Genomic DNA, 16,634 nt, shown 5'->3' with positions numbered 1-16,634 from the left:
TGGCGATTTATGTAGGATACCACAGACATGTTGTCCGAGCGGACTAGGACGAGGTTCCCTTCTATCTGGGGACAGAAACGTACAAGTGCGTTTTCTACTGCCAGCATTTCGAGGCAATTGATGTGCAGGAGTTTTTCCCGCACTGACCACTGGCCAAAGGCCGGCCTGCCGTCTAGCAGAGCCCCCCATCCCGAGGTGGACGCGTCCGTGGACACCACTTTCATCCTCGAGGAAATCCCCAGGCTTACACCTGATTGGTACCAGTCGGTCGCCTTCCACGGTTTCAGGGCTGTGACGCACTTCTGATTGACCGTGAGGCGAAAACGGCCGGACGCCCACGCTTGGTGTGGAACGCGCGCTTTCAGCCAAAACTGCAGTGGGCGCATGTGGAGCAGGCCCAGCTGGAGGACTGATGATGCTGAGGCCATGAGACCCAGCATTCTCTGAAATTTCTTGAGCGTGACAGACGCGCCGCAGCGGAACGATCTCGCTGTACGCTGAATGTCTAACGCTCGCTGTGGTGATAGTCGCGCTATCATGGACAGCGAATCCAGCTCTGTGCCCAGGAAAGAAATTTTCTGACTGGGAGACAGAGAGCTCTTCGCTAAGTTGACCCTGAGACCCAAAGTCTCGAGGTGGTCGAGTAAAATAGTCGCGTGCTCTATGAGCACTGAGCGCGATTGCGCTAGAATCAGCCAGTCGTCCAAATAGTTCAGTATTCGCACGTCCCTCATCCTGAGGGGAGCGAGCGCCGCGTCCATGCACTTCGTAAACGTACGAGGTGCTAGGGATAAACCGAACGGCAGGACTGTGTACTGATATGCCTGGCCCTCGAAGGCAAATCTCAAAAACCGCCTGTGGCGTGACGCTATCTGTATTTGAAAATACGCGTCTTTCAGATCCACCGACACAAACCAGTCTCCTTGGCGAACTTGCGCGAGGATTTGTCCGGTCGTGATCATTCTGAACTGTCGCCTCACAAGCACTCTGTTCAGTTGCCTTAGATCTAGTATGGGTCTGAGACCCCCGTCTTTTTTCGGCACCAGGAAGTATCTGCTGTATAGCCCGCCTTCGCTCTGAGCTTGAGATAGAGGCTCTATGGCCCCTTTTCTCAATAGTTTCGCCAGTCCGTCTCGAAGCAGGTGTGCTGCTTCTGACTTTACTGTGGTTTCGACGCGCGCCGTTTAACGGCGAGGGCGCCGGCGAAACTGCAGCGAATAGCCTTCTCTTATAATGTCCAGCACCCATTTCGAAACCCCTGGAAGCTTTTCCCATGCGTCCGCATGAATAGCTAGGGGCTGAATGCGAAGCGCGCTCCGCTCGTTTAGCAACGGAGGGGCTTCGGTGTGCTGTGGGATGAGCGCTGCGCTCGTGACACTTAAGGCATGGGGCACACTGACAGCAGGGACTGTGTCGTTTACGTGTGAATGTGGCTGTGGGGAAACGGGCACATTTAACACACTTTAAACAACGCATGTCGGTTTCGCAAAATGGAGTGTTTGTGAGCACTGGGAAGTGGGCACTTTTGACACATGTGAAGCGCAATCAATCTGAGTCGATTTTATGTGCGCGGGACCTGTGTGACAGGCTGTGCTTGTGTGTAGAGATGGGCACTGGGTAGTGGGCATGCTTACTACACATGAAACACCATCGGCCGTGGCTGGGACACCAGAAAATACACTCTTTTGGGGATTTATCTGGGTAGCCGTGAGAACGGCTTTTGCACGCAGGCAAACGGGCGACATTGCCGGTTTGTTGGCTGCATAAAAAACTGGAACAGTCACATTTACTGGAACTGAACGAGCAGATAACTTCGGTGGGGGTCCGGCGGCGGCGGGACTCGTACACCGTCGTTTCCTTACACGTGCTAGGACGACTTCGGAGGCTCGGGTTTCAGCTCGATCCTAGATCTTGGACCGCGTCCGGCGGGGCGGCGACCGGATGAGCAGGAGCGATGTCTTGCGCCATGAGTATGGTGGCACTGCGAGCTGGCTGCAGCTGGTGGAGGCTGAGGCTGTGAGCTCTGTGTAGGCGGTTTCGCACGGCCTGCTGCAGAGCTGGAACGCTTCGGAAGGAAGTGCTTCATAGCCTGGGACGCCTTCTGCACTTCGGCGAATCTGTCAACAAAGTCTTTAACAGAGGAGCTGAATAAACCAGCCGGAGAGAGCGGAGCATCGAGGAACGCGGTGCGCTCGGCCTCAGTCATCTCCGAGAGCGTGAGCCAAAGATGTCTCTCAGTCACAGTGAGAAAAGCCATGTTGCGTCCAATAGCCTGAGCCGCGGATTTAGTAGCGCGGAGAGCGAGGTCTGTGGCGCTCCATAAATCCGGCACACAGATTGCGCCAGGCCCCTCCTCGTCCAGTTTTCTGAGGAGCTCAGCCTGGTAAATTTACAGCGTGGCCATCGTGTGCAGCGCTGACGCCGCTTGACCGGCGGCGGCGAAAGAGCAGCGAAGCAGGCTCGAAGTTTGGCGGCAGGCCTTAGAGGGCAGAGCTGACTTAGCGCGCCGTCCAGCGGAGGGCGGACATAAGTGCGTTGCAATGGCCTCTTCGACCGGCGGGAGAGAGACGTATCCTCTGCTCTCAGCGTCGTCCACCGTAGAGAACGCCAGAGAGGTAGATGAGCGCACTCTCGCTGAGTAGGGGGCGTTCCAAGACTTCGTCAATTCTTCGTGAAGCTCAGGAAGAAAAGGCGCTGGTTTTGCGTGTGAAGCACGCTCCCCCTTAGGTAGGAAACAGCCGTCCAGCCTGTTGCGAGCGGGCAGCTCGGGCGAAGACCACTCGAGGCCCAGGCTTGCCGTGGCCTGGGTGAGGATTCTCATGAGCTCTGACTCAATCGAAGCTCTCTTTCCTGAAGGAGCGTGGACAGAAGTGGCAAGGTCCGTAGAGCTCGCCCAATCCTCGCTGCCTGACGCCAGGATAGAGCAGGAATCCTCTTCCTCCATTAGAATGGCCTCACCAGCAGCGTCATCCGGGACGGAAGCCGAGGAGGACGGTGAAGCAGGCGGGCGAACCGGCGAGCTCAGTCGGCTGGGGGAAGGTTCTGGGGGCCGCTGGGAGCGGCGCTTTTTACAGCGCGACACCTCAACAGGCGGTGGAGCAGCTTCATCAAAAAAGGCCAGACGAGTCCGCAGAGTCGCCATCGGCAAAGGCTCGCAGTGAGGGCATCCGCCGTCAGCGAGAGCGATAGCCGCGTGCTCCCTTCCCAGACAGCAAACACAAATGACGTGACGATCCTCCTCGCTGAGCGTGGCTCGGCACGAGCCGCAGGAAGGCATCTTTAAAAAGACGCTTGCTCTTTTAGTAAAATAGTGTGTGTCGCAGTGGCAACACACACAGTGCTTAACCCTCTGGGGCCTGAGGTGTTTTGGGCCCTGAAGAAGTTTTGACATGCCCTGAGATTTGTGCTTTTTTCAGTATCTTAAAAACATATGAATGGTTAAAGTCAGATTACATTGTAATCAGCACATATTGAGCTACAATAATATGCAAGCAACATTAATGTGCATGTTTGTGTTTTTGAGAAAACTATGTTTATGCGTGGTTATTGAAAATCTAAAGTTTTGAAGTCACTGAAATAAGGCCATGAAGCACATACAGGACATTTCTTTACAAGACTTTAGATAATTGGATGTCATAGGCTAGAATTTTTTCAACCAAATGATGTGAAAATCATCTCGTTCACTCGTTCAGAGAAAACAATATATTGATTTAAATTTTATAAAACATGTTTTGTGATCGAAAGGGATTATTCATAGGTGTGGCAATGACCCATGAATATTTAGCAATTCACACCTGAAAGACAAAAGGGCCCTCCCTAATGGCCCCATCAATGTCTGACTTGACCATAGGAAACAATGTGAGAAGATTCAGAGAATGGAGTTTTCGATTATTTTTATTTTATTTACTATCACTGTATAAACAAAACATACATAATGAAGGTCAAAGACACATTATTGAGCTCCCTCATCTAACCACACAGATGTGCACAGACTTTGTGGCATTTCTGAAAACTTCTTCTGAATTCTGTTCAACAAATGAAACAAATCTTACCTGCTATTTTGTGTGCCCTTAAAAAAATACAAAAAAAAAGTCAAAAACTTGTTTTACACTAGAATATCAGTGTAGTTGAACATCTCAAGTTTCTAGTGCTCTCAGAGGAAAACAGTTTGAAGGGACTCAAGGGAAAGAGGGCAGGATTCATCTTTTGAGCAGGTTTGAGATCACTACAAAAACAAAACAAACCAAAAATCATATCAGGATCATCTGTCAGAATACAGTCTATACTCTAGAATTTGTACTAATGTAAAAAAAAGGACATGTAATATCTAAGAAACTAATAATTATCGTTTAGCACTATATTACTAATAAACGTGATGTAAACACACATTCAGTGTAAGCACTCATATTACTTTTACACTGTTATACAATAAAATAAATAAATAAAGTATGATTCTACATTCATAAAGATATCGTCATAAATGCATCTCACAGTCATAATCACATCGTTTTTCTAGAACATTATAAATATCCTGCCATTGTAAGAGATGCAATGCAACCAAACGTACTTCATAATGTTTCATTTGATAAAGTCAGGAATTTTAGTTTGGAATAAGTCTAACTAGTAAAATGTGTACATGTTTTGTCAAAGTAAATAACAGCGAAAGCTAGTAGGAAAATGAAAGTAAAACTTACTCATGTAAATGTCTCCTCCTGCTGGGTTTGCGTCGCATCGCGTCCTTCTTAGGATTGAGGTACATATAAATCTTATTCCTCACAGCATGTCTTCATTCAGTAACAAACTGTAACCAAGATGAACTTGAAGTCATGTTGCTTTGTTGCGGTGATGTGGGAGTTTCCTCGCATACAGATAATCTGGTCCTTGCCACGCTAGTAGCACATGGCTAATTTGCATGGCAAAAGATTTCGCGATAGTGGGCGCGGTCACATTAGAGATAATTAGTTGGAACTGGATAGACTAGACATCTCCTTGGTTTCTTATAGATTAATTTATCACAGATTATTTGTTTTTGATAAAACTTACTTTGTTTAAAAGCATAAATCTCAAGCTTTCTGTAGATACCACTTTTATGTTTGTGTGCTAAATATTCACCGTGTTTGAATGATATAATTGACGCTTTTCTAAAAGCAGTTCACGGAGACAGAGAAAACAGAAATCACCCTGTTTGTTTTCTTTATTCTAAATAAAAAAACACAACTTTCTGCTGTTCTTTTGAGTGTGCCCAAATAAAAGTACACGCTTTACAGTTTCCATTGATGTATATCTCTAATGTGTATGACTTAAACCGACAGAGCATTTTTAGTGTCTTTTGCGCTGATCTTAAAAAAAGTAGGTTGGTCACGCCGGCGTGACCGTCGGCCCCAGGGGGTTAATAAGGATACAGGCGCCGGAAAGCGCATCAGGAAGGCAAAGAAGGCGGCGCAGCCAGCAGCTTCGTGACTCGTCCCGCTGAGATGCTCTCTGTCGACGGCGCGGCTTCTTCTCCAGCTCCAGCGATGCGTTTGCTTCGCTTGAAGGATGAAAAATCAGATAATAGCTGCCTGCGAGCGATATTTATAGGCCTAGACCACGCCCATAGTGGCGGGACATGACGCAGTGGGTGCGAAGCGTTCTCATTGGGTCTGACGCCACGCTAGGCCTCGCTCGATAGGTTGCTGCAGTTGCCGCAGAACAGCCAATAGGCGCGCGAGCTGTCTCGCCTATGTCTGTATCCTGCTGCAACGCGTTTTGCATTATTACAAAATTAAGGATAATTTTTGGCTTCAATATCTCGCGGAAAAGGATTTTCCCCTAGCGTAAGATACTTACGCAGTACGAGAGACCTCTCGTAAGAGAACCATGCAAATATTACAAAATATGACATAAAAAAAGCATATAAATTACAGGTAAAGTTACAGAGGGAGTCTGCGCCTCTCTCGCCTCACCTGAGCCCAATGAGTTTTAACAGAGCCCCTAAAGCAATTTGGTGGGGGGTAATTGAGATTGAATGGGGGAAAGTCACGTAAGAGGAGGCAATGCCTCTATCGCGGTATAATTGGAAATGAATGGTTATGATTGGTTTATATGGTAAATCACATCTCTCGTGTTTGTGTGCGTTCCACATCGTGAATCAGTCTCAATGGTGTTAATGTGAAGACTAATTAAAAAAGTATATAAACAGTTCACACACATTTATCAACACATTGTCAAGTCAGGTAAAAAAAAACATGATCTGTGTTTTTTTAGTGAGCAATCAAGGACCAATATTTATCAAACTTTGATAACTGATGGTTCAAAAATATGTTTATTAAGAAAAAGAACACCTGACCATTAGTTCATACATAAAACATATAATTGTTAGAAAAAATGCAATATAGATCAACGTTTATTTAACTAATAAAAACTTAAGGCCTCCTTATTTCAGACCACCACTGCATGCCACTGATACATATTTGTATGTGTATACAGTGAGGAAAAATAATTATGATTCGCTGCTGAAAGAAATGATCAGTCTATAATTTTAATGGTAGATTTATTTGAACAGTAAGAGACAGAATAACAGCAAAAAAAAAATCCAGAAAAACACCTTTCAAAAACATTATAAATTGATTTGCATTTTAATGAGTAAAATAAGTATTTGACCCCTTCGCAAAACATGACTTAGCAAATCCCTTGTTGACAATCACAGGTCGGGTCAGACGTTTCTTGTAGTTGGCTACCAGGTTTGCACACATCTCAGGAAGAATTTTTGTCCCACTCCTCTTTGCAGATCCTCTCCAAGTCAATAAGGTTTTGAGGCTGACGTTTGGCAACTTGAACCTTCAGCTCCCTCCGCAGATTTTCTATGGGATTAAGGTCTGTAGATTGGCTAGGCCACTCCAGGACCTTAATGTGCTTCTTCTTGATCCACTCCTTTGTTGCCTTGGCCGTGTGTTTTGGGTCATACCTATCCACAACCTATTTTTTATGCCTTGGGTGGCTTTAATCCCCTGGCCTTGTCCATCGTCCATTTGATGTGGTGAAGTTGTTCTGTTAGCAGAAAAACACCTCCAAAGCATAATGTTTCCACCTCCATGTTTGACAGTGGGGATGGTGTTTTTGGGGTCATAGGCAGCATTCCTCCTCCTCCAAATATGGAAAGTTGAGTTGATGCCAAAGAGCTCGATTTTGGTCTTATCTGACCACAACACTTTCACCCAGTTCTTCTCTGAATCATTCAGATGTTCATTGGCAAACTTCAGACGGGCCTTTACTTGTGCTTTCTTGAGCAGGGGGACCTTGCAGGCACCGCAGGATTTCAGTCCTTCACGGCGTAGTGTGTTACCAATTGTTTTCTTGGTGACTATGGATCTAGCTGCCTTGAGATCATTGACAAGATCCTCCTGTGTAGTTCTGGGCTGATTCCTCACCGTCCTCATGATCATTGAAACTCCACTTAGTGAGATCTTGAATGGAGCCCCAAACCGAGGGAGACTGACAGTTATTTTGTGTTTCTTCCATTTGCAAATGATCTCACCAACTGTTGTCACCTTCTCACCAAGCTGCTTGGCGATGCTCTTGTAACCCATTCCAGCCTTGTGTAGATCTACAATCTTGTCCCTGACATCCTTGGACAGCTCTTTGGTCTTGGTCATGGTGGAGAGTTTGGAATCTGATTGATTGCTTCTGTGAACAGGTGTGTTTTATACAAGTAACAAACTGAGATTAGGAGCACTCCCTTTAAGAGAATGCTCCTAATCTCAGTTTGTTACCTGTATAAAATAAATCTTGCTGATTGATAGGCGATCAAATACTTACTTCACTCATTAAAATTGCAAGTCAGTTTATAGCTTTTTTAAAATGCGTTTTGTTTGTTATTCTGTCTCTCACTGTTCAAATAAACTTACCATTAAAATTATAGATCATTTTGTTGTCAGTGGACAAAAATACAAAATCAGCAGGGGGTCAAATAATTTTTTCGCTCACTGTAGTATTTCACAACATTTTTACGGTTAGGGTTAGGGTTAGGGTTGATTTTTAATCAAATAAATGCACCCATTGGTTTAATAGCCTGTTTTTTTAATAATCAGTCTTAATTGTTCAAATAAGTAAATAATCATTTTTATTTGTTTGTTTATAGATTTTATTAAATATATTTTTCTGAAATAACTCATGAGTATGCAATACTTTAAAAATCCAGAAATGGCAGTATGTTAAATAACACCAATGTATGAACAGTTACTTTTATTAGTAAAGTGATAGTCTTGTCATTATTAATAATTCAACAATGTGCAATCACACAGTATGTTGGCTGCTTCATCACAACTTCTGTCTGTCTGTAGGTCTGTCCATTCATCTTGTTGTCGGTCTAAAGCTTTTTAAGAATATTTGAATCACTTTGTCTTTGTTTATAATTGAATTAAGCTGCAATACTTTATCACCCCAAAATCGCAAGACGATATGACAAAAAGCTTTACTTGTGAAGTTAACACATTTTAAGATCTTGGTGACATTTTTGCCTTGTCAAATGAATTGGATTTTGTCCTTTTCGTGTGGACAAGGTGTTATCAGCCCTCTTAATGTCATGCCATCAGCTGCAATTACAGCTGTTTAGCGAGTCCATTCAGATAAATTCAAGTGTATGTAAGGTGTTACTTTTTTTTATGTCTCCCTGCAGAATGTGTGCCGTATTTGGAGGAATTTATTGCCTGCGACACTCAGTGCAGTGCCTGGTTGTGGACAAGGCGTCAAACAAGTAAGTAGCTCACCACTAATTCAGTTCTTACATATTAACAACAACAACAACAAAAAACTAAATTCAATTAGGTAAGCAGATTTACTTCCTCCTCTAGTTGATTCACACCACTTCAGCATCCCAAGGCTGATCAGAGCTCGTTTGTGTACGGGGTACTCAAAAACAAGGCCAAGAGATGGCGCACACGAGTGAATGGGGGGGATATTCGGAATATAGATATGAAATTAATTTTCAGGGAGACAGCGGTACCAGCCCCCCTTAAGCAGCCGAGCTCGGAAGACAAATCACAGACTCTGCCACTTGGGCCGGCGATGAGTGATGCCGCTTTTTCCTCGTGGCCTTACCTCCACTAATTGATTTTCATCTGAAGACAAAAAAGCCCTCTGTTGCTGCCTCTTAAAAAATGAGAGTTCATCTCCCGTCTCCCTTGATTAATCTGTGCTGATAATGTGCGTCAGGCCCCACCAGAAAGGCCTTTAATGAGTTTCAAAGGTGGATTGTTGTCATAAACTAGGTTAGATCGGGTTTTTTCCCCTCTTTCTTTATTCCTCTCTCATTCTTTGGCCTTCTCTTTGGCAATATATTGAGTCTCTTTCATCTGGCTGGTGGATGACCCAGGGGGCTTGGATTCCTCTGGATGTAGCGCATGGACACTTACACATGTGATAGCATTAGCTTACTAGTGTAGCAACACTCAGCAACGCTCAAATTAGATGTATTTTCCTGTCGTTTATCAGAAAATCATAAATTGCTTGTAAGCTAGTAATCGGGCATATCAACTCAATTATATCTGGGTAAAATATTGCTTCTCTGATTAATTGCAATCTCAGTATCAACTCTTAAATTTACAAAAACATTCTTATGCTCAGCAGCACATCTGTTACTGTTTCTTGCATGGGAAAATACGTCATATTTTCCCTGAGTCCAAATTGAATTTTAATGGCATATGTGGAAATCTGTTGAGTTATAACAGAGAGAGTAAACAGAGTAGTTGGAGTCATGAACAAATTAATCTCATGAACCTGTTCCTTTAGTGAATCGAAAAAAGTGCAACCAGTGTAGCCCAAACAAATGACAATGTATAATTTTATTATATATAATATATAAATTATATCAATTATTATTAAAAATATATCAATTATTTATATATAATAAATAATTTTAGCGTTGTTATGATCCTTGTCACGTTCAGCAGCGGCAGCTCTTAAAGTAATAGCAGCCCAATAACCTAATAACCCAGCTGCTGTGATGTATATTAATTAAAGAACAACCAGGAAATCAATAACTTTAAGGATTCATCTATATTTAATTTAGTATTTAGTGTTTGATAACTTTATTCAATTTCTGTATATTGGCTATGGCTATAGTCAATGATTAAATATTAGGAAAAAATAATTTCCTCAGTAATATTGGTATCAGTGATACTCAACTTCAGTCATAAAAAACATTTAACAAATATTAAGAAATATACCATCTTTATGTTGTTTCTATTATTAATTTGAAGATTGTGTGTGAAATTATTGGAATATAAAAATGCGATTAATATGTCATTTATGAATGTGATTAATCACAATTAATTTCAGAAAAAAATCTGCAATTAGTACATTTTTTTTATCTATTGACAGCACTAGTATTTTTTGGTAATGTTTCTAGTTAGAAGATTCGCTGTATGATTTACAGCAGTAAAAAGAGGATTTGTTTCATATTTTAACATTATGACTAAAATATGCCTGAATGATTCAGAATTGAATGAAAATGACCAAACAGAATCAAAATGAATCAAATCAAACAGAAAACTGAACTGAATCAGAACAAAAGCTTGTAAATCAGAATCAAATATAATCAAAAAATTTGTATTGGTACTCATTCATAAACCGACCAATTTTTTGAGAAATAAATGACATTTCAAGAGGTATTGAAACAACAACAAAAACGTATTCCATGTGGCAATCCTTCTATGACTAGATACCTACATCTCAACTTTAGAAAGTCAGGTAGTTGACATATGAGCAATATCACACCGAGCTCACATCTACAAAAACGTTGAAGCAAATTTTCAAATAGACGTTATCTTTATTAACAAACTGCATATTTGAAGTCTAAACAAGTATATTCCCACCTAAAAAACTCTTTCCATAAGACATAAACAGTATTATTTAGAAAATTACAGTGGATTTTGGTATCTACCATTACACTCGCTGTGAGAAATACTGCAAATGGTGTAATAAAACAGTGAATTGTTTGAGTTCTGTTATGACTAGAATATTGCACTGCTGGAAAAGGCTTTCAGCCAACCAGAGAACAAGAAAGAACTGTTGGTATAAATGACCAATATCAGCACGGCTATTCTGATAAACAGCATTTATTGCATTAATACAACAATTTGATGCCACAAGTGTGTAACTAAGCAAAATAACAACAGAGTGCCTTTAAAAGCTCTCGTTTGTGCAGAACTACTTCATTCTGCCATGGATTCAAATCTAAAGTTGACAGTTTAACAGCTGAGCCCAAACCTCTGTTACTAAATCCAAAACGTGCTTCATTAAAAGCTTATTGTATTACTTAAATAACTTTTTTATGTTAATTATGTGTAGTAAAGTATTATGAGAGAGAGTGACTGAATGAGTGATTACCTGCATCTAATACAGCTCATATAATAAAGCTCAATCTTATATTCACAATAAACCATTAGTTTGAATGTCTGCTGAGGAAAGCGTTATCTTTTTCGTAATGTAAATATCCTCCAACTGTTAAGGGTAATTTCTGATGACAGTGCTGCTCAGTGCATTTGTTAACATGCATCAAGCTGTTGTTGAAAGTAAAAATAACTTCCATTTAAAATGGCGTTTATTTTTCTTTTTTTTTTTTACTGCTGACTCGTAAAAAGTCTCTTGTCACCATCTAATGGTGGAACAATGTGACTAAAATTACCATCACGAACACACGCACACTTTCTCAATACTAAACACTATTAATAAATACTTGTATTGTTTACATAAAATATTATTTATTGAATAATAATATTTACTAAACAACAACAACAGTCATCATAAAAGTTGCAAGGCGATTCAGTCACATGTACACAGGCAGCGCTCAGCATTGAATTTACATAAACATGATGAGATTTCGCCAAAACTATTTGCTCTAGAACAAATAATAGTTAAATGAGACCAAAGATTTACACAAAATTAATTATATCTCATGTTTACCACTATAGAGACATCAGAGCCGGCTGTAAATTCCAGAAGATCCAAAGAAAGTCTGCTCTTGGCGGGATAATGAACGCTGAACAGCTGCTTACGCTCTGGAGCTCTCAATGCAGATTTTCAAATAGATGTTGCCTTTATTAACAAACTGCATATTTGAACTCTAAACGAGTATATTCTAGCCTAAAAATGTCTTACAACTACATTCTGTGACACAAAAATGACAATCACTGTGAGAAATACGGCAAGTGGAGTGATACATGATACAAGCGGTGAAGGGGTTGGAGAAGCTCTGATATCGCTTTAATATCGCACTCAGATTACAGGACCAGAAAGAACGACATTAAACGACATGACGACACACAGACAGAGGCCGCTCCCACAATAGTTGATTGACATGAGCGTCTTACCTTAGACCCGCCCTCACCGAGCTGAAATAGTCCAACTCTGATCGCCATTGTGTCGACTCAGGTCAAGTCAAGTTAAGTCAAGTCACCTTTATTTATATAGTGCTTTTAACAATACAGATTGTGTCAAAGCAACTGCACAGTATTTAAACAGCACAATAGTGTGTAAGTAACGCATTATTGTAAATAATAAATTTTCAGTTAAAGGCAGTTCATCAATGAATTCAGTGATATCATCATCCAGTTCAGTTCAAATAGTATTCGATATCGCTGGAAAGTGTCCCCAAGTAAGCAAGCCAGAGGTGACAGCGGCAAGGAACCAAAACTCCACAGGTGACAGAAATGGAGAAAAAAACCTTGGGAGAAACCAGGCTCAGTCGGGGGACCAGTTCTCCTCTGGCCAGACGAAACCAGCAGTTTGTAACAATGTCTGATTTAGAGAACTCGTCAGGATCCTGTGGTGTAGCACCGATGGCGGCTAGGTTGGTGAGGTCTTTAGTGATGATCCGTCTCTGGAGCTCATCTGGTTGACATCCACAGCTATTGACGTCATCTCCAGGTGGTGATCCATGATCTAAGATGGGTACGGACTGGATCTGGGGGACTGCAGTGATCATCTGATCAGGAAACAGGCTGGGTCTGGTGGCTACGGTGACCTCGGAATAAGAATGAAACAGACTAATATTAGCGTAGATGCCATTCTTTTTACGATGCAACGAGTGCATCAGATATTATGGGAGGTGTTTTCGGTTCCGGTTGACCTAATTAATGCAGCCTAACAATTCTTTAACGGATTTGAATTATAGGAATGTGTTAATGTTTGTATGTGTAAACCAGGTTAAAGAGATGTTTTTATTCTAGATTTAAACTGACAGATTGTGTCTGCCTCCTGAACAGTGTTAGGTAGATTGTTCCAGAGTTTAGGCGCTAGATAAGAAAATGATCTGCCGCCCGCAGTTGATTTTGATATTCTAGGTATTATCAAATTGCCAGAATTTTGAGAACGCAGCGGACATGAGGGACTATAATGCGATAGGAGCTCGCTCAAGTACTGAGGAGTTAAACCATTGAGGGCTTTATAAGTAATTAGCAAGATTTTAAAATCTATACAATGTTTTATAGGGAGCCAATGCAGTGCTGACAGAACCGGGCTAATATGGTCATACTTTCTAGTTCTAGTAAGGACTCTAGCTGCTGCATTTTGGACCAGCTGGAGTTTGTTTATTAAGCGTGCAGAGCAACCACCCAATAAAGCATTACAATAATCTACCCTTGAGGTCATGAACGCATGAATTAATGTTTCAGCATTTGACAGGGGAAGACAAGAATGTCTCAGATTGAGCGATTGAAGTGTTCTGTTGTTGGATGTAATAATGAACATAGCAGTCAACATTTACTCCCGACATCTGAGGCGCTGAAGACGCACAGGATTAACGTTACTTTCGTTTTTAAAAGGAAAGCGCCAATCTACATATGCCTCTATGTTTGTGCAAATCATTTGTGATGCAGCTTCACCCACAGCAGAAGTGAGTATAAGGGTTTTTTATGCATCTTTGCAAATGGCCTTTCTTAATTATGTGCTTGTTAGCAAGTTTCTAAATGTGGCTAAATGCAGCTAAAGTAAACATTACGGCTTATCATCCAACGGCAGAGAGGGGCGGAGCGAGCAGAGCTCATTAGCATTTAAAGGAACATGCAACAGAATAGCTTGCTCTAAAATAGTAAAAAGAGTGTTTTTTACACTACCATCGAGAAGTTTTAACCAAAGTATGTTATAGACTTCTCATTAGGACCCTAAAGAATCATATCAACTTGGGCATCCGATGACCCCTTTAAGAATTTGTTCTCCCAACATACTTCACTCTTTAGTAGGTCGTTTGACAGAGGTCAGTTTTTATATGTGACAACTGTCCCTGAATGCCATCAGCCATCCTCTACAGTCAGCTCTTCTTCAGCAGTCCTGTTTCTCAAAACTTAACGTAGCATATCAAAAAAACAACCAAGATGACCTTAATTGATAATTTACTATACATTCTTCTTGATCGCCACCAGTGGCATGAAATATAAGAACTCCAATATAACTGGAGCACTTAGAAGTTTCAAGGCAAATTCTTTCATCCATATTGGACTGGGCTGGTTGAGGATCTGGGGTGGGCACTGGCAGAACTCCAAACCAAGGTGTCCGTCAGACCCTGAGATCAGTCTATAAAGCATCGTCTAGAGTGTAGCGCGGTCCGTCCGTGCCCTCCACCAGTAGCGCCCCGTGTGGAGTCAGCCCTGCGCTGGAGGTTAGCGCCATACATCATCGATGGAAAAAGTTTCATGAAGGTGAAGAAAAAAAGCTGGCAAGGTGTCTGGCAGGCTGAACAATGATTTTAATTTCCCTGGCATCATAAATTACCGCCCTATGTCTGCTCTTATTACAGACATAAAGCTGAAAAGGGTAGAGCCAGATTAATAATGCAGCAGAGGATTACAGACCCTCAAATCCCACCTGCCACTCCATGCGGAGGACGGGCCAGCGCTGTCCGGTTTGTTACCGCCTCGACAGGCAACTCAATCACGTGTCCGAATTCGTTTCACACGTCAACAAAACTTGACTGTTTGAGTGGCCTGTGATGATTTCTTCTGTCACTTGTGGGTTTTTCTTCTGCCTGGTGATAAAATACCGTTTTTGGGACTATCCAAGTTGGATGTTTAATGCAAAAAATATTGAAAAAACTACTTGTGATTGCATTAGCAAGCAATACTAAAATGTAAAAATGTTGTTTACATTTGAAGCCTGCAAAATGTGTAAAAAACGTGTATTTCTATTAATTATCTTTAGTAAATTTTCTTTTTTGTATGTATTAATATGTACACCGATTCTTTCAGTGATTTAAAACAATGGCGTACTATTTTATGCAGTATTTACCAAGACAAATACGCTTCTTGCTTGTAATTTCTGTCATGGTGTCATTCAGCATATGATCTGTTTAGCCTACACAAAACCACATTTGCAGAGAAGTATATAAAATTCAAATGAGTTTGAACGCATGCATCGTTGGGTGCAAGGTTATCACGCTGATTGGTTCAGAGGCCACTGACGTGGTTTATGAAGGCGATTTATGAAGGCTTATGATGATCTACAAAGCCAATGCCGGCCTTGGTTGCAAGTGAAACGGAATCATTAGCACTATTTCAGCATTTTATGCACACCGACAGAAAAAACTTATGTGCTTGTATGTAAAACCCCTTACTCAGAGTACTGAGAGAACACTGCAGGTAATTGCAAAACATATATTGCTAAAAAAAAAAGGTACAAACAAAATCCAAGCTGGGACTCATCGAAAAAGATTTTTCTGCTTGCCCAAAGTTTAAATAATTGCGTCATTTTTGATACTGTTATAATATTTGTTTGTATTCTGTAAAATATATATATTTTTTAGGTTCAAATTCCATTAGGTTTACATTTTCATTAATGCAAAAGTTAAAAACCTAATGAATTATTTGTAGGAAAAATATATATTTTTATAAATATATAAAAAAAATATATTTTGTATTATTATGTACCTTTTTAACTAAAACCTCTAACTACATGCTGCATATATTCTATAATTTATAGAAATAATTATAGGTTTTTAAAATTGCAATTTTTTTTGTGAATTTTTCTGCTTGCCCAAAGTTTAAAAAATTCCATAATTTTTGATACTGTTATGATTTTTGTATTAAAATCTTTTATATGCCTAAAATGTGTTTATATTCTTAAATATATATATATATATATATATATATATATATATATATATATATATATATATATATATATATTTATTTATTTATTTATTTATTTATTTATTTATTATTATATATAATTTTTCTTTACTAAAAATTCTCACTACGTACATATACTGCATATATTCTATAATTTATATAAATAATTCATTAGGTTTTTAAATTGTAATAATAAATAAGTTGAAAATGTCGAAAAAGTGAAAAGTTGAATAAGATAAAAAGTTGATAATTGCAAAACATGTTGCTAAAAAAGTTGATCAAATCTGTCATTTTTGATACTGTTATGATATTTGTATGTTTATATTTTGTAAAATACATTCATTTTTATTAAGTTCAAATTCCATTAGGTTTAAATTTGCATTAATGCAAAAATTAAAAACCTAATAAAATATTTGTAATTAGGAAAAAAACAATTTTATATATTAAAAAAATCATTTTCTTTACTAAAACATCTCACTACATACATATACTGCAGATATTCTATAATTTATATCAATAATTCATTAGGTTTTT

At 40.3% G+C, this 16,634-nt stretch overlaps 1 protein-coding gene across 1 annotated transcript in view; it reads left to right on the top strand.

The window, feature by feature from the left end:
- Positions 1-16,634, top strand: part of chm (CHM Rab escort protein) — an 84,291-nt gene that overhangs the window by 38,712 nt on the left and 28,945 nt on the right. The window contains exon 9 of the mRNA XM_073824594.1: positions 8,657-8,734. Within this exon, the coding sequence (XP_073680695.1) occupies positions 8,657-8,734 (78 nt within the window). The remainder of the gene's footprint in view (positions 1-8,656; positions 8,735-16,634) is intronic.

This window comes from Garra rufa, chromosome 19 (assembly GCF_049309525.1).
Source record: "Garra rufa chromosome 19, GarRuf1.0, whole genome shotgun sequence".
Classification (NCBI taxonomy): domain Eukaryota; kingdom Metazoa; phylum Chordata; class Actinopteri; order Cypriniformes; family Cyprinidae; genus Garra; species Garra rufa.
Note: the sequence above shows the minus strand (reverse complement) of the source record. Positions and strands in the feature narration are given on the sequence as shown.